This window comes from Oncorhynchus mykiss, chromosome 3 (genome assembly GCF_013265735.2).
Source record: "Oncorhynchus mykiss isolate Arlee chromosome 3, USDA_OmykA_1.1, whole genome shotgun sequence".
Classification (NCBI taxonomy): domain Eukaryota; kingdom Metazoa; phylum Chordata; class Actinopteri; order Salmoniformes; family Salmonidae; genus Oncorhynchus; species Oncorhynchus mykiss.
The window spans coordinates 5,858,553-5,882,548 of NC_048567.1; the positions used below are offsets into that span (position 1 = coordinate 5,858,553).

Consider the following 23,996-nt stretch of genomic DNA (forward strand, 5'->3'; position numbering starts at 1 on the left):
GTTACACAAATGCTTGTTTTGCAATGGTTGAGAAGCATATTTTGAAAATCTGAGATGACAGTGTTGTTAACAAAAGGCTAAGCTTGAGAGCTAGCATATTTATTTCATTTCATTTGCGATTTTCATGAATAGTTAACGTTGCGTTATGGTAATGAGCTTGAGTCTGTATTCACGAACCCGGATCCGGGATGGGGAGATCAGAAAGGTTAAGTCACAAAAGATTCCAGATATTTTCAGAGGGGAAATAAAAGGATGTGAGTAAACAACGTCAGTGAACTGGTTCGTAACGTTTGAATGGTTTTTCTGACTGATTCATGCTACATTTGGAACGGTTTGGGCTCCACGGGCCGATGCACTCGTATCTTTAACATTTGAACCGGGGAACCATGCATATTTCAGTCAGCTGTTCATTCCCAACTCAGACTTGTTTTAGAATAGTTTTTATTACAAATAATTAACGGTTATGACGTCTTCATCCGTCATTTACATGGTAATTGTGCAAGCCCTAGTGTGTGTGTGTGTGTGTGTGCCTGGGCTGCTCACACAAACACACTATGATCATTTATGACCGTGTGTGTGTGTTTGTGTGTGCTTGATAATGCACTGGGTTCTAAATTCTGGTGTCATGACAACGCACGACACACGCACACAGGATACACCGAGAATCCCATTGAGCACATTCCTCATAGCAACTCCATAAATCCTTGAGTAGTGAACATCTCCAAGCCTCAGAGGATCATTATTCTCTGGCTGTAACCTAGTAGTTGTGCAATCTCCCTTGAACGGAGGATTAAACCAGCAGAGGAAGGAGAGAAGAAGAGAGGAGGGGATCTCCTCTGTGAAGGCAAGTAGTGATGGCAACCACTCTGGAAAGGAGAAAACGTAATGGAGAGAGGGGAGGGGAGATGAGAGATGGGAGGGGGGAGGGGAGATGAGAGAGGGGAGAGAGGGGTGGGGAGATGAGAGATGGGAGGGGGGAGGGGAGATGAGAGAGGGGGGAGGGGAGATGGGAGGGGGAGGGGAGATGAGAGAGGGGAGGGGAGATGAAAGAGGGGAGGGGAGATGAGAGAGGGGAGAGGGGGGGAGGAGAAATGAGAGAGGGATGTTAATCGAAGGGAGGGGGAAATGGAGTGAAGATATGGAGATGAAGAAGGTAGAGAGAAAAGAAAGAGGGAGGGATTTGAGACACAGAGAGAGAGAGAGAGAGAGACAGAGAGAGAGAGAGGGGGGGTTGTCTGTGTTGTGTCAGAGAGGCAGTCTATTTTTGTCAAAGACTGCAAATACTAACAAACCTGATATGTAATATAGACACTCTGACTCACACGCACACACACACACACACACACACACACACACACACACACACACACACACAGTGAGCCAGGAGCCTGCGTGAGCAGGGAAGACATAGTGGGGTGTCCTCTGCCATCCCTGATTAGAAATACAGTCTGCAGAGAAGGCAAGCTGAGGGACTGTGTGTGTGTGTGTGTGTGTGTGTGTGTGTGTGTGTGTGTGTGTGTGTGTGTGTGTGTGTGTGTGTGCTAGAGGTTGACCGATTAATCGGAATGGCCGATTTAATTAGGGACTATTTCAAGTTTTCATAACGATCAGAAATCGGTATTTTTGGGCGCCGATTTTGCAGATTCAAATTTTTCATATATTTTTTTACACATTTTATTTAACTAGCCAAGTCAGTTAACAACACATTATTATTTTCAACGACGGCCTAGGAACAGTGGGTTAACTGCCTTGTTCAGGGGCAGAACGACAGATTTTTACCTTGTCAGCTCGGGGATTCAATCTTGCAACCTTACAGTTAACTAGTCCAACGCTCTAACCACCTGATTAGCACCTGAGGCTGCCTGTTACGCGAATGCAGTAAGCCAAGGTAAGTTGCTAGCTAGCATTAAACTTATCTTATAAAAAACAATCAATCAACGACTGTCGTTGCCCCATTGTGTACCTAACCATAAACATCAATGCCTTTCTTAAATTCAATACACAGAAGTATATATTTTTAAACCTGCATATTTAGCTAAAAGAAATCCAGGTTAGCAGGCACTATTAACCAGGTGAAATTGTGTCACTTCTCTTGCGTTCATTGCACGCAGAGTCAGGGTATATGCAACAGTTTGGGCAGCTTGGCTCGTTGCGAACTAATTTGCCAGAATTTTACGTAATTATGACATAACATTGAAGGTTGTGCAATGTAACAGGAATATTTTTGACTCATGGATGCCACCCGTTAGATAAAATACTGAACGGAATAAACATTTTGTTTTCGAGGTGATAGTTTCCGGATTTGACCTAAGGCTCGTATTTCTGTGTGTTTATTATAGTTAAGTCTATGATTTGATATTTGATAGAGCAGTCTGACTGAGGGGTGGTAGGCAGCAGCAGGCTCCTAATAGTCAAAGGTATATGGTTTAGAGAGAAATAGTTGACGCGTTATAATTCCTGTAAAAACTTGTGGCTGAACTTGAAAGGGGTTCCTTCGTTATTTTACCGTTCATGTCTTCCATACAGAATATCTTGATCTGCAGAATGTCTTGATCTACTTCAGATAAGGTCTGTGTTTCAGGCTTAAACCACTTCTGTTCATGTCTTCCATAGAGAATGTCTTGATCTACTTCAGATAAGGTCTGTGTTTAGTTCAGGCTTAAACCACCTCTGTTCATGTCTTCCATAGAGAATGTCTTGATCTACTTCAGATAAGGTCTGTGTTTCGTTCAGGCTTAAACCACCTCTGTTCATGTCTTCCATAGAGAATGTCTTGATCTACTTCCAATAAGGTCTGTGTTTCGTTCAGGCTTAAACCTCCTCTGTTCATGTCTTCCATAGAGAATGTCTTGATCTACTTCAGATAAGGTCTGTGTTTAGTTCAGGCTTAAACCACCTCTGTTCATGTCTTCCATAGAGAATGTCTTGATCTACTTCAGATAAGGTCTGTGTTTCGTGCTTAAACCGCCTCTGTTCATGTCTTCCATAGAGAATGTCTTGATCTACTTCCAATAAGGTCTGTGTTTCGTTCAGGCTTAAACCACCTCTGTTCATGTCTTCCATAGAGAATGTCTTGATCTACTTCCAATAAGGTCTGTGTTTCAGGCTTAAACCACTTCTGTTCATGTCTTCCATAGAGAATGTCTTGATCTACTTCAGATAAGGTCTGTGTTTAGTTCAGGCTTAAACCACCTCTGTTCATGTCTTCCATAGAGAATGTCTTGATCTACTTCAAATAAGGTCTGTGTTTCGTTCAGGCTTAAACCACCTCTGTTCATGTCTTCCATAGAGAATGTCTTGATCTACTTCAGATAAGGTCTGTGTTTCGTTCAGGCTTAAACCACCTCTGTTCATGTCTTCCATAGAGAATGTCTTGATCTACTTCCAATAAGGTCTGTGTTTCGTTCAGGCTTAAACCACCTCTGTTTATGTCTTCCATAGAGAATGTCTTGATCTACTTCAGATAAGGTCTGTGTTTCGTTCAGGTTTAAACCACCTCTGTTCATGTCTTCCATAGAGAATGTCTTGATCTACTTCCAATAAGGTCTGTGTTTCGTTCAGGCTTAAACCACCTCTGTTCATGTCTTCCATAGAGAATGTCTTGATCTACTTCCAATAAGGTCTGTGTTTCGTTCAGGCTTAAACCACCTCTGTTCATGTCTTCCATAGAGAATGTCTTGATCTACTTCAGATAAGGTCTGTGTTTCGTTCAGGCTTAAACCGCCTCTGTTCATGTCTTCCATAGAGAATGTCTTGATCTGCTTCCAATAAGGTCTGTGTTTCATTCAGGCTTAAACCACCTCTGTTCATGTCTTCCATACAGAATGTCTTGATCTACTTCCAATAAGGTCTGTGTTTCGTTCAGGCTTAAACCACCTCTGTTCATGTCTTCCATAGAGAATGTCTTGATCTACTTCAGATAAGGTCTGTGTTTCGTTCAGGCTTAAACCACCTCTGTTCATGTCTTCCATAGAGAATGTCTTGATCTACTTCAGATAAGGTCTGTGTTTCGTTCAGGCTTAAACCACCTCTGTTCATGTCTTCCATAGAGAATGTCTTGATCTACTTCAGATAAGGTCTGTGTTTCGTTCAGGCTTAAACCACCTCTGTTCATGTCTTCCATAGAGAATGTCTTGATCTACTTCAGATAAGGTCTGTGTTTCGTTCAGGCTTAAACCACCTCTGTTCATGTCTTCCATAGAGAATGTCTTGATCTACTTCAGATAAGGTCTGTGTTTCGTTCAGGCTTAAACCACCTCTGTTCATGTCTTCCATAGAGAATGTCTTGATCTACTTCCAATAAGGTCTGTGTTTAGTGCAGGTTTAAACCTCCTCTGTTCATGTCTTCCATAGAGAATGTCTTGATCTACTTCAGATAAGGTCTGTGTTTAGTTCAGGCTTAAACCACTTCTGTTCATGTCTTCCATAGAGAATGTCTTGATCTACTTCAGATAAGGTCTGTGTTTCGTTCAGGCTTAAACCACCTCTGTTCATGTCTTCCATAGAGAATGTCTTGATCTACTTCCAATAAGGTCTGTGTTTCGTTCAGGCTTAAACCACCTCTGTTCATGTCTTCCATAGAGAATGTCTTGATCTACTTCCAATAAGGTCTGTGTTTCGTTCAGGCTTAAACCACCTCTGTTCATGTCTTCCATAGAGAATGTCTTGATCTACTTCCAATAAGGTCTGTGTTTCGTTCAGGCTTAAACCTCCTCTGTTCATGTCTTCCATAGAGAATGTCTTGATCTACTTCAGATAAGGTCTGTGTTTAGTTCAGGCTTAAACCACCTCTGTTCATGTCTTCCATAGAGAATGTCTTGATCTACTTCCAATAAGGTCTGTGTTTCGTTCAGGCTTAAACCACCTCTGTTCATGTCTTCCATAGAGAATGTCTTGATCTACTTCAGATAAGGTCTGTGTTTCGTTCAGGCTTAATCTCACTAGGAGAAATCTCACTAGGAGAAGGTAACGTTTGTCAACATTATTTTCATAAACAACTCTACAAAAAAAATGATCTTCGCTTATATTTAGCCAATATTGATCAGAGTTACCTTGTCCTATGGATATCTACACAGTTATAAAATTGACACGGTGGTGTAAGCCTACACGAAACACAGACCTTATTTTAAGTGAATCTAAAAATATCCTATGGAATAAATGAATAAAGGAACCGATTTTCAGATTTTGCTAGAAGGTGTCATGGGAAATATGACTCGCACTTTGGTAGTCAATTCTTACCATGTCCATTATTAAAATAGGATTTCCTGCATATAGAAATGACAGTTTTTGTTTTCAACATTCATCACAGGTAACTTAAACTCTATTTTTATTCAAACAGTTGAGAGTATTTGTCTCCTAAGCAGACTCTTCAGTATCGTTGTCACTTCAGAGCTGTGTGTGTGTTTACAGATGGCAGAGAAAAGCAGAGCACCAGTGTGGGACTATTACATGGAATTGGCACCAGGGAAAGCAAGGTGTCTTATTTGTGATAAAGATGTAAGCATGGGGTCAGCAACGGCTAAATCAAAAAATACCACCAACCTGTGGAATCATCTTAAGAACACCCATCCAAAAGCCCATATGTATTATATTAAGTTAAAATAAAAGTGTTCATTGTTCATTCAGTATTGTTGCAATTGTCATTTTTACAAAAATGTGTGTGTGTGTGTGTGTGTGTGTGTGTGTGTGTGTGTGTGTGTGTATATATATATATATATATATATATATATATATATAATTTATATATACATTTTAAAAAATTAAGTCGGCAGATTAATCGGTATCGGCTTTTTTTGTCCTCCAATAATCGGTATCGGTACCGGCATTGAAAATCATAATCGGTCGACCTCTAGTGTGCGTGTGTGCGTGTCTCAGTGTGTGTGTATGTCGTATTAGGTCAGTGAAGTTCACATGAGGTCAGTGTGAGCTGGTATTGGCCCAGCTCCCACATTAGAGACGGAGTGACAGAGAGAGTGTGACAGAGAGAGAGTGACAGAGGAGGTGAGGGAGAGTGAGAAGAGAGAGAGAAAGAGAGGAGAGAGAAAGAGAGGGAGAGAAAGAGAGGAGAGAGAGAGAAAGAGGAGAGAGAGAAAGAGAGGAGCGAGAGAGAGAGAGAGAAAGAGAAAGAGAGGAGAGAGAGAGAGAGACAAAGAGAGGAGAGAGACAAAGAGAGGAGAAAGAGAAAGAGAAGAAGAGAGGAGAGAGAGAGTGAGAGAGGAGAGAGAGAAAGAGAGGAGAGAGAGATAATAAGATGAACACCAGGAAGTTAACCTCAAACCTCCTCATTATGTTACAGAGAGGAAAGGCTAGTAGGAGAAAGAGAGAGAAAATGATAAAGAACAGAGTTTGTTTGGAAAAGACTAAAGAGAGAGTGATCCAGAAATAAGGAGAGTAGCAGAGATGGATTTTTAGTGAGGAGGAGACCTATTCAGTGGTCGCTCTCTGCCCACGCTTTGTCACTCAGCTGTGAGGAGTAACAACGTTGTGTGCGAACACGCTGCGCCAGATAACACACATCCATGAACAACACTCACTCTCTCTCTTTCACGAACACACATCCTCTTAAACACACACTTCTCTCCACCAGGCCACCGTACTCTGCCCAGTGGAGGGGCCAGTGAGGATAGAGTAAGACAGGGAGAGGTAGAAGAGGAGACAGAAGTGTATCAAGCTGTACTATACCGTTGATGAAATGAAACATTTAAAGGTCAAGCTCCTGAGCTCTTAGGAGGAAATATCGTCTCTGGTAACTGTAGACTCTGGCCCTGAGGAAGCCTGGCCTGTTCATTCACTGTGAACTCTATAGAGGGGAGGAGATGTTGGCATGGCTGACTGCAGAATGGCTTTCCTCCTCTTGAAACCTGAGAGGCACGTGACAGAGAGAGAGGAGAGCACTGCACAGTTACAGGAGAGAGAGAGGAGACCACTGCACAGTTAGAGAGAGAGAGAGAGAGACCACTGCACAGTTAGAGAGAGAGAGAGAGAGAGAGGAGACCACTGCACAGTTAGAGAGAGACAGAGAGAGAAAGGAGACCACTGCACAGTTAGAGAGAGAGGAGAGCACTGCACAGTTAAAGGAGAGAGAGACAGAGAGAGAGAGGAGACCACTGCACAGTTAGAGATGAGACAGAGAGAGAGAGAGAGGAGACCACTGCACAGTTAGAGAGAGAGAGAGAGAGAGAGAGAGAGAGAGGAGGACCACTGCACAGTTAGAGAGAGAGAGACAGAGAGAGAGAGGAGAGCACTGCACAGTTAGAGGAGAGAGAGACAGAGAGGAGACCACTGCACAGTTAAAGGAGAGAGAGAGAGGAGAGCACTGCACAGTTAGATAGAGAGAGGAGACCACTGCACAGTTAAAGGAGAGAGAGAGAGAGGAGAGCACTGCACAGTTAGAGAGAGAGAGAGGAGACCACTGCACATTTAGAGAGATAGATAGAGGAGACCACAGCACAGTTAGAGAGAGAGAGAGGAGACCACTGCACAGTTAGAGAGATAGATAGAGGAGACCACAGCACAGTTAGAGAGAGAGAGAGAGAGAGACCACTGCACAGTTAGAGAGGAGACAGAGAGAGAGAGAAAGGAGACCACTGCACAGTTAGAGAGAGACAGAGAGAGAGAGGAGACCACTGCACAGTTAGAGAGGAGACAGAGAGAGGAGACCTCTGCACAGTTAGAGAGAGACAGAGAGAGAAAGGAGACCACTGCACAGTTAGAGAGAGAGGAGAGCACTGCACAGTTAAAGGAGAGAGAGACAGAGAGAGAGAGGAGACCACTGCACAGTTAGAGATGAGACAGAGAGAGAGAGAGAGGAGACCACTGCACAGTTAGAGAGAGAGAGAGAGAGAGAGAGAGAGAGAGGAGGACCACTGCACAGTTAGAGAGAGAGAGACAGAGAGAGAGAGGAGAGCACTGCACAGTTAGAGGAGAGAGAGACAGAGAGGAGACCACTGCACAGTTAAAGGAGAGAGAGAGAGGAGAGCACTGCACAGTTAGATAGAGAGAGGAGACCACTGCACAGTTAAAGGAGAGAGAGAGAGAGGAGAGCACTGCACAGTTAGAGAGAGAGAGAGGAGACCACTGCACATTTAGAGAGATAGATAGAGGAGACCACAGCACAGTTAGAGAGAGAGAGAGGAGACCACTGCACAGTTAGAGAGATAGATAGAGGAGACCACAGCACAGTTAGAGAGAGAGAGAGAGAGAGACCACTGCACAGTTAGAGAGGAGACAGAGAGAGAGAGAAAGGAGACCACTGCACAGTTAGAGAGAGACAGAGAGAGAGAGGAGACCACTGCACAGTTAGAGAGGAGACAGAGAGAGGAGACCTCTGCACAGTTAGAGAGGAGACAGAGAGAGGAGACCACTGCACAGTTAGAGAGGAGACAGAGAGACAGACACACAGCAGATAAGAGATGGGAGAGGACAGGTGGTTAGGACAGGGTGTGTTAACCACACGGCAGATAAGAGATGGGAGAGGGAGAGGACAGGTGGTTAGGACAGGGTGTGTTAACCACACAGCAGATAAGAGATGGGAGAGGACAGGTGGTTAGGACAGGGTGTGTTAACCACACGGCAGATAAGAGATGGGAGAGGACAGGTGGTTAGGACAGGGTGTGTTAACCACACGGCAGATAAGAGATGGGAGAGGGAGAGGACAGGTGGTTAGGACAGGGTGTGTTTTGGTCAGCAGAGAAAGGAGAGAGACACGGAGAGATACGATACAGAGGGAGAGGACAGGGTGTGTTTTGGTCAGCAGAGAAAGGAGAGAGACACGGAGAGATACGAGACAGAGGGAGAGGACAGGGTGTGTTTTGGTCAGCAGAGAAAGGAGAGAGACACGGAGAGATACGAGACAGAGGGAGAGAGAGAAAGAAAGCTTTAATTGATCCACTCTTAGAAAAAAAGGGTTCCAAAATGGTGGTTCAGCTGTCCCCATGTAGAACCCTCTGTGGAAAAGGTTCTTCATGGAACCCAGAAGGGTTCACCTGGAAACCAAAAGGGTTTTACTAGGAACCAAAAATGTTTCTTCAAGGGTTCTCCTATGGGGACAGCCGAAGAACCATTTTAGGTTCTAGATAGCACCTTTTTTTCTAAGAGTGTAAGGTGTGTGATTGTGACTAGCCATTTCTCTCTGTAACATAATGAGGAAGTCTGAGGTTAACTTCCTGGTGTTCATCTTATTACCTCTCTCTCCTCTCTCGCTCTCTGTCTCTCTCTCCTCTCTCCTCTCTCTTCTCTCTCTCTCCTCTCTCTCTCCTCTCCTCTCTCTGTCTCTCTCCTGTCTCCTGTCTCCTGTCTCTCTAGGATGCGGAGGTTTGCCTACTGTAAGGTGGTTCTGGCCACCTCCCTGGTGTGGGTGATGTTGGACATGTTCATCCTGCTCTACTTCAGCGAGTGTAACAAGTGTGATGACAAGAGGGAGAGGGGCCTGCCAGGCAGGGACGGTGAGCACACACACACAAACACATTGCACACACACACACACACACACACACACACACACACACACACACACACACACACACACACACACACACGCGCGCGCACACACACACACACACACACACACACACACACACACACACACACTCACCCCTCTCTCTCTCTCTGTGGTGTTGTAGATACAGTATTGCGTCCCAGGGAGGGTCCAGGAGAAGGAGGTAAACCTGTGGTGATTTCTAAAGAGAACCAGGAGAAGATGAAGGAGATGTTTAAGATCAACCAGTTTAACCTGATGGCCTCGGAGATGATCGCATTCAACAGAACCCTGCCTGATGTCCGCCTGGAGGGGTGAGTCTATAGCTGGTAATCCATCTTTATTGTCCATGTTACAACAAACAACATATCCTCTCTAGTCTAGAGATAATCACCTACAACAGATCCTCTCTAGTCTAGAGATAATCACCTACAACAGATCCTCTCTAGTCTAGAGATAATCACCTACAACAGATCCTCTCTAGTCTAGAGATAATCACCTACAACATATCCTCTCTAGTCTAGAGATAATCACCTACAACAGATCCTCTCTAGTGTAGAGATAATCACCTAGAACATATCCTCTCTAGTCTAGAGATAAGCACCTACAACAGATCCTCTCTAGTCTAGAGATAATCACCTACAACAGATCCTCTATAGTCTAGAGATAAGCACCTACAACAGATCCCCCTCTAGTCTAGAGATAATCACCTACAACAGATCCTCTCTAGTCTAGAGATAATCACCTACAACAGACTAATAACATATCTTTATTAAAGCTGTGCTTTATTGTCCATGTTACAGCGAACAACAGATCCTCTATAGTCTAGAGATAATCACCTACAACAGATCCTCTCTAGTTTAGAGATAATCACTTACTACAGACTAATACCATATATTTTTTTAAACTGTGCTTTATTGTCCATGTTACAGTGAACAACAGATCCTCTATAGTATAGAGATAATCACCTACAACAGATCCTCTCTAGTCTAGAGATAATCACCTACAACAGATCCTCTCTAGTCTAGAGATAATCACCTACAACAGATCCTCTCTAGTCTAGAGATAATCACCTACAACAGATCCTCTCTAGTCTAGAGATAATCACCTATAACAGATCCTCTAGTCTAGAGATAATCACCTACAACAGATCCTCTCTAGTCTAGAGATAATCACCTACAACAGATCCTCTCTAGTCTAGAGATAATCACCTACAACAGATCCTCTCTAGTCTAGAGATAATCACCTACAACAGACTAATAACATATCTTTATTAAAGCTGTGCTCAATTGGCCTTATGCCACAAACCCCGAGGTGCCTTATTGATATTACAAACTGGTTACTAAGGTAATTAGAACATTACAAATAATGTTTTTGTTACACCCATGGTATACAGTCTGATATACCACAGCTTACAGCCAATCAGCAATCAGGCCTCAAACCAACCAATTTATATTTTAGCAATAAGGCCCAAGGGGGTATGATATATGGCCAATATACCACGGCTAAGGGCTCTTCTTATTCCTGGATACATCCCTTAGCCGTGATATATTGCCCATATATCACAAACCCTCGAGGTGCCTTATTGCTATTATAAACTGGTTACCAATATAATTAGAGCAGTGAAAATAAATGTTTTGTCATACCCATGGTATACGGTCTGATATAGCACGGCTGTCAGCCAATCAGCATTCGGGGCCTGAACCAGACAGTTTTTAATATAATATAGATAATTGCAGTGATTTGGTATTAGGTTATTATTGATGATTATTAGTTATTGTTATGGTTTGTTAGTTAGTTACAGATGGTTAGTTATAGGTCATTAGAATAGATGTTAGACAAATATCTGTTATTATCTAGTTTGTTATTGACGATTAGTTAAAGATGATTCGTTATAGATGAATCGTTATAGATTATGTTAATGACTCGACCTTCCAGGCATATGAAAGGTCTGTTTGTGTTCTTCATTTCAGCTGTCACATTATTTTACATTATGAAGTGTAGTTCCCCAGAACACTTGAGTCTCTCTTCTGCAGCGCACATGAGATGAATTTACACTCCAATTCACTATTAAACGTTTGCCATCTGATATCTTATAATGGCTTTTTGCCAGAAATCAAAGATCTCTGGATGAGTTTTCTGTACTGCTGCTAAATCTCTCCCTGTGCTTCCTTTAGCGTTTATATCTTCTACCTTTCTTCTCCCCTCTGCTCCTCTAGCTATGCTTGTGTAACTTTATGAGCAGGATTTGCATTTGCGGTTAGTTTATGTTCGTTTTCGCTCATTAGCGTTTAGCTAACAGCATCTATGTGATATAGCTTTTAGTTTGTGCGAATTTTGTTAGCATCCTGGTATTAGAGGCCCAATGGCTTTTCTTGTGTTTTTAGCGCCCCCTTGTGTGCTGTGCCGGTTATACCGTAAATCCCGGGATGAGAGAAGGTTGGGATGACGAACATCTGGATACCGCCCAAGCCTAACACACACACACAGCCTTGCCTGGAGTCAGACAGTGCACATTGATGTGTGAAATGTGTTTCTCTTTCTGAGCTTTAGTTGATTACTGAGAGTGTTTTGTCCCAGGCTCGTCTCCCTCCACCTGCTTTTCCAATTAACAGATAAGACTCAGTCAATAGCAGCAGTGACTGGGCTGGAGTTGGGCTGGGTGGGGGTGAAGCTGGGCTGGATAGGGATGGTGCTGGGCTGGGTGGGGGTGGAGCTGGGCTGGATAGGGGTGGAGCTGGGCTGGATAGGGGCTGGGCTGGTTGGGGGTGGAGCTGGACTGGGTAGGGTAGGGGTGGAACTGGGCTGGATAGGGGAGGGGCTGGCCTGGAGTAGGGCTGGGCAGGGCTGGCCTGGAGCTGGTCCGGGTGGGGCTGGGTGGGTTTGGAGCTGGTCTGGGGCTGGGTGGGCCTGGAGCTGGGTGGGTTTGGAGCTGGTCTGGAAGTGGGTGGGCCTGGAGCTGGTCTGGGAATGGGTGGGGCTGGAGCTGGTCTGGGTCTGGGTGGGCCTGGAGCTGGTCTCGGTCTGGGTGGGCCTGGAGCTGGTCTGGGAATGGGTGGGACTGGAGCTGGTCTGGGAATGGGTGGGCCTGGAGCTGGTCTGGGAATGGGTGGGGCTGGAGCTGGTCTGGGAATGGGTGGGCCTGGAGCTGGGTGGGTTTGGAGCTGGTCTGGAAGTGGGTGGGCCTGGAGCTGGTCTGGGAATGGGTGAGCCTGGAGCTGGTCTGGGTCTGGGTGGGCCTGGAGCTGGTCTGGGAATGGGTGGGGCTGGAGCTGGTCTGGGAATGGGTGGGGCTGGAGCTGGTCTGGGTCTGGGTGAGCCTGGAGCTGGTCTGGGTCTGGGTGGGCCTGGAGCTGGTCTGGGAATGGGTGGGCCTGGAGCTGGTCTGGGTCTGGGTGAGCCTGGAGCTGGTCTGGGTCTGGGTGGGCCTGGAGCTGGGTGGGGCTGGAGCTGGTCTGGGTGGGGCTCCCACAATGTACTGACCTCCCCCACAATGTACTGACCTCCCCCACAATTTACTGCCTCATCCTCAGCCTGCAGCTGATTACACTATAACCCAGTTGTTCCTTTCACAACTTGTCTACTCTCTCTTTCTCCATGTATACGTCTCACACACACACACACACACACACACACTCTTGATGATGATGAGTTATAGACGTCATGTTTTCTGTCTGTCTCGGAGCATAGATCATGTCTGGAAAGTCATGCTAGTAGCTCACAGGGTTAGGTAAGTTTGTGTTGGTGTGTGTTGGTGTGTGTTGATGTGTGTGTGGACAAGTGAGTAATCTGACGCAACTGTTTTACCCCCTCCCTACGAGCAGAAACACACACACACACACACACACACACACACCACGATTGTGTGTGTGAGGTAATAGGTTCCAGAGACAGAGCAACTGGAGGAGGGAAGGAATCCTCACCTCTTCTCTCACCTCTCCTCCCCTGCTACATTCCATCACTCTGAGGGAGGGGTGGGGAGAGAGGGAACATTCTGCAGATATATGGAGGGAGGGCAGGAGGGAGCAGGAGTGAGGGCAAGAGGGAGGGAGCAGGAGTGAGGGCAAGAGGGAGGGAGCAGGAGTGAGGGAGGGAGGGAGCAGGAGTGAGGGCAAGAGGGAGGGAGCAGGAGTGAGGTAGGGAGGGAGAAGGAGTGAGGGCAAGAGGGAGGGAGCAGGAGTGAGGGAGGGAGGGCGGGCGGGAGGGAGCAGGAGTGGGGGAGGGAGGCAGGGCGGGAGGGAGCAGGAGTGGGGGAGGGAGGGAGCAGGATGAGTGAGGGAGGGAGCAGGAGTGAGTGAGGGAGGGAGCAGGAGTGAGGGAGGGAGGGCAGGAGTGAGGGAGGGAGGGCAGGAGTGAGGGCGGGAGGGAGCAAGAGTGAGTGAGGGAGGGAGGGAGCAAGAGTGTGGGCGGGAGGGAGCAGGAGTGGGGGAGGGAGCAGGAGTGAGTGAGGGAGGGAGCAGGAGTGAGTGAGGGAGGGAGCAGGAGTGAGGGAGGGAGGGCGGGAGCAGGAGTGAGGGAGGGAGGGCAGGAGTGAGGGCGGGAGGGAGCAGGAGTGAGTGAGGGAGGGAGGGAGCAAGAGTGTGGGCGGGAGGGAGCAGGAGTGAGGGAGTGAGGGCGGGAGCAGGAGTGAGGGCGGGAGCAGGAGTGAGGGCGGGAGTGAGGGAGGTAGCAGGAGTTAGGGAGGGAGCAGGTGTGAGGGCGGGAGGGAGCAGGAGTGAGGGAGGGAGGGAGCAGGTGTGAGGGCAGGAGGGAGCAGGAGTGAGGGTGGGAGGGCGGGAGCAGGAGTGAGGGAGGGAGGGAGTAGGAATGAGTGAGGGAGGTAGGGAGGGAGCAGGTGTGAGGGAGGGAGGGCAGGAGCAGGAGTGAGGGAGGGAGGGCAGGAGTGAGGGAGGGAGGGAGCAGGAGGGAGTGAGGGAGGTAGGGAGGGAGCAGGTGTGAGGGAGGGAGCAGGATTCTCTTTGATGCTCATTTTCTTGATCTTTCAAATCCACTCATGTCAAAGGCCATGTCACCCCATCTGTCATGTGGCTCCAGCTGTGTGCTGAAGTTATTGGGGACGATATGCACCATGTATATTAATGATGAAATCATGTGCTGCTTGTTCCAGAACCACAGGAAACATTACTGCAGTTCATCATGAAAGACCCTTCTGTGTGTGTGTGTTCTGTATATGTTCTCTGTGTGTGTGTGTGTTCTCTGTGTGTGTGTTCTGTATGTGTTGTGTGTGTGTGTGTGTGTGTGTGTGTGTGTGTGTGTGTGTATGTGTGTGTGTGTTCTGAATGTGTTCTCTGTGTGTGTGTTCTGTATGTGTTCTCTCGTGTGTGTGTGTTCTGTATGTGTTCTCTGTGTGTGTGTGTGTGTGTGTGTGTGTCTGTGTTTGTTCTGTATGTGTTCTCTCTGTGTGTATGTGTTCTCTGTGTGGGTGTGTGAGTGTGTTCTCTGTGTGTGTTCTGTATGCGTTCTCTGTGTGAGTGTGTGTATGTGTTCTCTGTGTGTATGTGTCGTCTTGTATATGTAGTCTCTAACTGCTAGTTTCTCTCTCTCTGTCTCTTCCGTAGCTGTAAGAATAAGCTGTATCCAGACGATCTGCCTCGTACCAGTGTAGTGATCGTGTTCCACAATGAGGCCTGGTCCACTCTGCTGCGGACCGTCCGCTCTGTCATCGACCGCTCCCCCAAGTCTCTGCTGGAGGAGGTGGTACTGGTGGACGATGCTAGTGAGAGAGGTACACGCTGAGATGCACTGTCTGTCTCTTTATCTGGGCTTATCTGGGCTTGTTCCTAAATGCTGTGTAAGGCTGTGTGCACAATATGTGTGTGTGACTGTGTGTCTCTGTGTGACTGCATGTATGCGTCTGTGTGTGTGTGTGTGTTTGCTATTGTGTGTGTGTGTGTGTGTGTGTGTGTGTGTGTGTGTGTGTGTGAGTGCTGTGTCTTGTCTCTCAGCCCAGTGCTGTTAATCCCTGTTTGGGCAGATTATTAGGTCCCTAATACCCCGGGAGCAGGGATTACCCCCAGCCTCCCTCCAACCCCCCTCTGTTCCCCTATTGACCCCCTGGGATAGAGGGATGAAAGGGAGGAGGGGGAAGGGATAGTGGGTCGGTGGTATCCTTTAGCTCTGAGAGCATGCTGTCTGGGAGGGAGATATCACTTACCAGTCAGACCACACCAGAGATCACACTCTCTCTTTCACTCACCATACTCAGGTATGCTGACGTGTATACACACACACACACACATATACACACACACATATACACACACACACACATATACACACACACATATACACACACATATACACACACACACACATATACACACACATATACACACACACATATACACACACATATACACACACATATACACATATACACACACACACACACACACACACACACACACACACACACACACACACACACACACACAGACACACACACATATACACACATATACACTCACATACACACATATACACACATATACACACACATACACACATATACACACACACACATACACACATATACACACACACACACACACACAAACACATATCTACAGATGATGGATTTATTTCATCTATGGGTCTGGTAGTACACTAAGTATATGTTTTTGGGCTTGCATTTGTGTGTGATGTGTGTGTGTGTCTCTGATGTGTGTGTGTGTGTGTGTGATGTGTGTGTATGTTGTAGACTTCCTGAAGCGGCCGTTAGAGCAGTATGTCAGGAGGATGGAGGTTCCAGTCAGAGTGGTGAGGATGGAACAGAGATCTGGACTGATCAGAGCTCGACTGAAAGGAGCCTCACTCTCCACCGGACAGGTGTGTGTGTGTGTATGTGTGTGTGTGTGTGTGTGTGTATGAATGGTGAAATGCTGCTCAGATGCAGCTGCTGTCAGTAGCCTCTCTGTAACAGTAAAGTGTTTGTTGTCATGTAGGTGATCACGTTTCTAGATGCTCACTGTGAGTGCACCATTGGCTGGCTGGAACCTCTACTGGCCCGCATCAAACTAGACAGGTATGTTACACACCCACAGGCACATCACACACACACCACACACACACACACCACACACACTCCACACACACACACACACACAGACACACACACACACATACGCTGGGTGTAATAAATAAATGAGTAACAATTTGTTGAGCCTGCAGGGGGCTTGTCCTTGTGTTTTTTTTATGCTTAATTACAAAGCCTCTGTTTACTTATGTCCTCAGGCTGGTACACACTCACACACACACACACACACACACACACACACACACACACAGCAGAGGGAGAGAGATAGAGGTCAGATTGTATTCCGTGCTACAGCTGTAAATGTGCTGAGCTGACAGCAGGACTTGGGTCGTTCCACCAGTTAGATGTTTTCAGTGGTGGAGAAAAGCAACGTTTTAGTTCACCTAATTTTAAAATTCTTCTGTCATAAAGAGCACATGTTCAAATGAATAAAAAACCTGTTTTCCATCTCAAGAGGTTAAATAAAATAATACTGTAGTAAGTGGCAAATAAAGTAACAGTTGACCGTAAAGGGTTGACGACATCATCTTAAATTAGCCATAAATTCCCTTGTGGCGGAGGAATGGAAGCATGTTGTGTGCAATGAGAGGGGCAATTGAATCCAAGCTTCACCAAAACAGTAACATTGTTAAAACATGTCTAGCCTGTGTATCTCTGGGTAACAGGGCTGTGCTCCAACTGCTCAGTCTTCCACCACAAAACACCAGAAAATGACCGAAGGAGTAGAACCAGCTCACCTGCTTTTACACCAGGATTTGACTATTAGATGTTCAATGTTTCTTTAGAATTGTATTTTTGAAAGGACTAGTTTCACCGTGTTAAAACTAGAGTTTAGTTCACCTAACTGGGTTGACCTTACAATGAAGGACCATTAAATAAATGAATCACTATTCACATTACATAAATAATCATCTTCACAAATGACTTTTTTAATGCAACAAAGCAACTATGGCTTTACAATGATGATGAAAACTTGGATAAATGTTGGGGTTGATAAGTGCAGAAGCTGTCATACATCTCTCATTCACACGTGTTGGCTGTGCCCCAAACTAGAGGGATTCTGGAAGTCAGTTTTCTCTCTCATTCACATATGTTGGCTGTGCCCCAAACTAGAGGGATTCTGGAAGTCAGTTTTCTCTCTCATTCACATATGTTGGCTGTGCCCCAAACTAGAGGGATTCTGGAAGTCAGTTTTCTCTCTCATTCACGTGTTGGCTGTGCCCCAAACTAGAGGGATTCTGGAAGTCAGTTTTCTCTCTCATTCACATATGTTGGCTGTGCCCCAAACTAGAGGGATTCTGGAAGTCAGTTTTCTCTCTCATTCACACGTGTTGGCTGTGCCCCAAACTAGAGGGATTCTGGAAGTCAGTTTTCTCTCTCATTCACACGTGTTGGCTGTGCCCCAAACTAGAGGGATTCTGGAAGTCAGTTTTCTCTCTCATTCACACGTGTTGGCTGTGCCCCAAACTAGAGGGATTCTGGAAGTCAGTTTTCTCTCTCATTCACACATGTTGGCTGTGCCCCAAACTAGAGGGATTCTGGAAGTCAGTTTTCTCTCTCATTCACACATGTTGGCTGTGCCCCAAACTAGAGGGATTCTGGAAGTCAGTTTTCTCTCTCATTCACATATGTTGGCTGTGCCCCAAACTAGAGGGATTCTGGAAGTCAGTTTTCTCTCTCATTCACATATGTTGGCTGTGCCCCAAACTAGGGGGATTCTGGAAGTCAGTTTTCTCTCTCATTCACGTGTTGGCTGTGCCCCAAACTAGAGGGATTCTGGAAGTCAGTTTTCTCTCTCATTCACACGTGTTGGCTGTGCCCCAAACTAGAGGGATTCTGGAAGTCAGTGTTCTCTCTCATTCACACGTGTTGGCTGTGCCCCAAACTAGAGGGATTCTGGAAGTCAGTTTTCTCTCTCATTCACACGTGTTGGCTGTGCCCCAAACTAGAGGGATTCTGGAAGTCAGTTTTCTCTCTCATTCACACGTGTTGGCTGTGCCCCAAACTAGAGGGATTCTGGAAGTCAGTTTTCTCTCTCATTCACACGTGTTGGCTGTGCCCCAAACTAGAGGGATTCTGGAAGTCAGTTTTCTCTCTCATTCACACGTGTTGGCTGTGCCCCAAACTAGAGGGATTCTGGAAGTCAGTTTTCTCTCTCATTCACACGTGTTGGCTGTGCCCCAAACTAGAGGGATTCTGGAAGTCAGTTTTCTCTCTCATTCACACGTGTTGGCTGTGCCCCAATTATGGTCCAAGTCAAGAGCCCTTTCATCATCTATTCACTATTTATTTGTCTACTTGTCTAATTACCTCTTAATTACTATTATTTAGTTCTGTTCTGAACCCATTTTTCTCCCAGCGTACTCCAGCTTCTATCTTTCTACCCCTCTGTATGTCTTCTTATGGAGGAAGGGTTGCTCAGCCCATGGTCTGTAAACTCTACCATTGTGTGTTTCTCATGACTGGTGTCAATAAAACATTTCAACTTGGATAAATGTTGCGGTTAAGTGGGTTAAATCATCCTAGAAGTCACAGAGAGACATTTAACATGTCTTAATTCATATTTAAAAAATAAAGTTTTGAGTTTTCCATGTGGTCTATTATTAAAGGATACTTCATTTAAGGAACTACCTACCTACTGTTGATTGACGTTTGTCTAGTGACTGGCAGGCTGTGTGTGTGTGTGTGTGTGTGTGTGTGTGTGTGTGTGTGTGTGTGTGTACACACAGCATGATAGTAGTGGCAGGTGCAACACCAGACACTAGTAACTGCTGTTGTCAACACAGTAGAGGTCTGCAGATATTCTGGATATTAGAAGTGATTGAAATGATTAGGACTCACAAGTCCAAGCATCTACTCAACACTTTGTCATTGTGGGTCTAAAGGTCTTCTGATGTGGTGGTGTGGGAATATGTGTTGCAGGAAAACGGTGGTGTGTCCCATCATCGACGTGATCAGTGATGACACGTTTGAGTACATGGCTGGTTCTGACATGACCTACGGAGGCTTCAACTGGAAGCTGAACTTCCGCTGGTACCCTGTACCCCAGAGAGAGATGGACCGCCGCAAGGGAGACCGCACTCTGCCCGTCCGGTAGGTAGGACACACTACCCATCTACAGCGCTGGCATAGAGACTGGGACGTAGACTCTCCTCAGCTCCAGTCAGTGAGGATATCATCCCTGCTTCTAACACTCTACTGAATCTAAATGTAATAGACTAGTAATAGTGGCATAGCTGGGACTTAGTTATAAGTTCTGTTTTCAGTCAAATACATGAGCTCAGTGTGGTGTAGCTGTGTTGCTGTGTTCCTGTGTAGTTGAGGATGGGGAAACTCTGGGAACATTCAGGAATAAAACCCAGGGTTTGTTTTCGCTTGTCCCTCATCACCTCTTCCTGTTCATGTTCCCCACCAGTCCAACTGGGACTATCAGAGGCACATTGAGAGGTCCCGTTTCCATCACAACACAGGGAAAGAGACAGGTCTATTCGTGAGGTGACCTGGGTAAAGTAGTTTCAGTAAAACAACATGTTATTGAGTTTAGCCAGCTAATATCTTTAGCCAGCTAATATCAGCCGAGGTGTTTTTCTGTTTCCCTGCCTGGTCTGCTGAGGTGTTTTTCTACTTTTCTGTTCCCAGCTGGCCAACAACAGGACATGTGTGACTCCCCACACAGTGCACAGCTCAGATCGTGTTCCCACAATATGTTTCCCCAGGGGGACGTGTGCTGTTCTATTTGTTGTTCTATGTGGCACTGGCACCATGTTCCCTGTTGTCTTCCTGATCAACATCTTGAAAACAAGTCTAGCTCAATGACATATGGTGGCAACAAAGTATGTGAACCCTTTGGAATTAGATGGATTTCTGCTTAAATTGGTCATACAATTTGATCTGATCTTCATCTAGGTCACAACAATAGACAAACACAGTCTTAAACTAATAACACACAAACAATTCTACGGTTTCATGTCTATTGAACACACTGTTTAAACAGTCACGGTGCAGGGTGGGGAAAGTATGTGAACCCTTAGATGTGATAACTGGTGGACCCTCCTTTGGAAGCAATAACCTCAACCAAATGTGTTCTGTAGTTGTGGATCAGACCTGCACAGCGGTCAGGAGGAAGTTTGGACCAGTCCTCTTTACAAAGCTGTTTCAGTTCAGAAATATTCTTGTGATGTGAACCACTCTATTGAGGTTATGCCACCGCATCTCAATCGGGTTGAGGTCAGCACTCTAACTGGGCCATTCCAGAAGGCGTATTTTCTTCTGTTGAAGCCATTCTGTTGTTGATTTATTTCTGTGTTTTGTGTCGTTGTCCTGTTGCATCACCCAACTTCTGTTGAGCTTCAATTGTTGACAGATAGCCTTACATTCTCCTGCAAAAAGTCTTGATAAACTTGTGAATTCATTTTTCCGTTGATGATAGCAACCTTTCCAGGCCCTGAGGCAGCAAAGCAGTCCCAAACCATGATGCTCCCTCCACCATACTCTACAGTTGGGATGAGGTTTTGATGTTGGCGTGCTGTGCCTTTTTTTCTCCACACATAGTGTTGTGTGTTCCTTCCAAACAACTCAACTTTAGTTTCATCTGTCCACAGAATATTTTGCCAGTAGCGCTGTGGAATATCCAAGTGCTCTTTTGCGAACTTCAGACATGCAGAAATGTTTATTTTTTGACAGTAGTGGTATCTTTCGTGGTGTTCTCCCATGAACACCATTCTTGTTTAGTGTTTTATGTATCGTAGACTCGTCAAGATGTTAGCATGTTCCAGAGATTTCTGTAAGTCTTTAGCTGACACTCTAGGATTCTTCTTAACCTCATTGAGAATTCTGCGTTGTGCTCTTGCAGTCATCTTTGCAGGACGTCCACTCCTAGGGAGAGTAGCAACAGTGCTGAACTTTCTACATTTATAGACAATTTGTCTTACCGTGGGACTGATGAACATCAAGGCTTTTAGAGATACTTTTGTAGCCCTTTCCAGCTTTATGCAAGTCAACAATTCTTAAACTTAGGTCTTCTGAGATCTCTTTTGTTCGAGGCATGATTCACATCAGGCAATGTTTCTTGTGAATAGCAAACTCACATTTTGTGAGTGTTTTGTATAGGGGAGGGCAACTCTAACCAACATCTCTAATCTCATATCATTGATTGGACTCCAGGTTAGCTTTTGGAGAAGTCATTAGCCTAGGGGTTCACATACTTTTTCCAACCTACACTGTGAATATTTTATTATGTATTCAATATAGACAAGAAAAATACAATCATTTATGTGTTATTAGTTTAAGCACACTGTTTGTGTCTATTGTAGTGATTTGATCTCAGATGAAGGTCAGATCAAATTTGATGATCAATTTATGCAGAAATCCAGGTAATTCCAAAGGGTTCACATACTTATTCCTGCCACTGTATATCCCTCCTTCTGAGAGACTGACAGGGAGAGAGAGATTTCTTGCTTAGGCAATGTTAACTAATGTTTCCCATGCCAATAATGCCCTTACATTGATTTGAATTGTATTGAGATGGAAAAACAGGAAAAAACATCTCTGGAGGTCGACTTGATGTTTTGTGCCTCTGAAGATATCATCTCTACGGACAAACTTGTGATCTCTGTCGCAAACATGAAACCAGAATGTAGTTGAGTGACTGTTTTCTTCTCTCTCCCCCTCTCCCCACCCTATCTCCCCCCTTGCTCCCACCCACCTCCCTCTCCTCTCTCTCTCCACTCCCCTCCCCTCTCGCTCCCTCTCTCCCTCCACTCTTTCCCTCCACTACTCTCCCCTCTCTCTCTCTCTCTCTCTCCCCTCTCCCTCCACTCTCCCTCCCTCCCCTCTCTCTCTCTCTCTCTCTCCCTCCCCTCTCCCTCCACTCTCTCTCTCTCTCTCTCCCCCTCCCCTCTCTCTCTCTCTCTCCCTCCCCTCCCTCTCCACTCTCTCTCCCTCCCTCTCCACTCTCTCTCCCTCCCCTCTCTCTCTCTCTCTCCCCCTCCCCTCTCCCTCCCTCTCCCTCCACTCTCTCTCCCTCCCTCCCCTCTCTCTCCCTCCACTCTCTCTCCCTCCCCTCTCTCTCCCTCCCCTCTCTCCCCCTCCCCTCTCTCCCCCTCCCCTCTCCCTCCCTCTCCCCTCTCTCCCCCTCCCCTCTCCCTCCCTCTCCCCCCTCTCTCTCTCTCCAGGACTCCTACCATGGCCGGTGGGTTGTTCTCTATAGACAGAGATTATTTCCAAGAGATAGGGACGTATGACGCAGGTATGGACATTTGGGGAGGAGAGAACCTGGAGATCTCCTTTAGGGTGAGTACACACATACACAGGGCACACACACACGCACACATACACAGGGCATGCAAGCACACACACACACACACACAGCTATGCAAACTAGTTCACTTTTGGTGAAATTCACCGTTTTGAATCCAAAATAGGCGACCTACGTGAATCGTGTAGATCAGATGAGAAAAGTTTGGGAGGGGGAGCTTTGGATCACTACTGGCTGTAAGCGAACGAGCGATGCAGGTTTGTAAGCGAACGAGTGATGCACGTTTGGAGCAACTCTGTCTGTGTCCAAGGCTCAGCCAATCATTCACATAACAGAATGCAGAGAGAATAGACAACCAATGTGCTAGTTACAGAATCAGGGCGCTCTGAAAGACAGCAGTAGGGTGCAGAGGCAGTTTGCCAGTTACAGCAGCGCGTCCCCTGGATGATAACAAAAAGATAGGTGAGAAGCCGGGTGATGAAGCACACTTCATGAGCTGTAACCGAAAAACAACTGGCATTTGGAAAGTTGGAGGTGAGGGAGAAAGTGTGGTGGTACAAGTATTGTTAGCGTTGCTAAGTATCTTGCTATAGTAGCTGGATGGAATTCTCTGTTAGCTAGCCAGAGAAATGTGCACCTACACACACACACACACAGGGCTATGTAGTTGTAACATGAGTGTTTCTGGTGTGTTGTAGATCTGGCAGTGCGGGGGGACGTTGGAGATCGTGACGTGTTCTCACGTGGGTCACGTGTTCCGGAAGGCCACGCCCTACACGTTTCCAGGGGGAACGGGTCAGATCATCAATAAGAACAACAGACGCCTGGCCGAGGTCTGGATGGACCAGTTCAAAAACTTCTTCTACATCATCTCCCCTGGTGAGTCTGAGGGAGGGGCGAGTTGCTGTGTGTCTGGGGGCTGTTTCAAAACAGAAGCCAGATATGTATTCTCCAATCAATCAATCAAATGTATTTATCAAGCCCTTTTTATATCAGCTGATGTCACAACGTGCTGTACAGAAACCCAGCCTAAAACCCCAAACAGCAAGCAGTGCAGATGTAGAAGCACGGTGGCTAGGAAAAACTCCCTAGACAGGCCAGAACTTAGGAAGAAACCTAGAGAGGAACCTGGCTCTGAGGGGTGGCCAGTCCTCTTCTGGCTGTGCCGGGTGGAGATTATAACAGAACATGGCCAAGATGTTCAAATGTTCATAGATGACCAGCATGGT

The 23,996-nt window shown here is 46.1% G+C and overlaps 1 protein-coding gene across 2 annotated transcripts in view; it reads left to right on the forward strand.

Annotated features, from left to right (window-relative positions):
- The window catches only part of LOC110508149 (polypeptide N-acetylgalactosaminyltransferase 1), a 73,143-nt gene that overhangs the window by 36,162 nt on the left and 12,985 nt on the right, over nt 1-23,996 (forward strand). For both annotated transcript variants that reach the window (XM_036966815.1, XM_036966819.1), the window contains exons 3-10: nt 9,304-9,443; nt 9,621-9,789; nt 15,034-15,200; nt 16,176-16,303; nt 16,420-16,499; nt 19,434-19,604; nt 22,685-22,802; nt 23,466-23,646. In XM_036966815.1, the coding sequence (XP_036822710.1) occupies nt 9,305-9,443; nt 9,621-9,789; nt 15,034-15,200; nt 16,176-16,303; nt 16,420-16,499; nt 19,434-19,604; nt 22,685-22,802; nt 23,466-23,646 (1,153 nt within the window). In that variant the 5' untranslated portion in view covers nt 9,304. The remainder of the gene's footprint in view (nt 1-9,303; nt 9,444-9,620; nt 9,790-15,033; nt 15,201-16,175; nt 16,304-16,419; nt 16,500-19,433; nt 19,605-22,684; nt 22,803-23,465; nt 23,647-23,996) is intronic.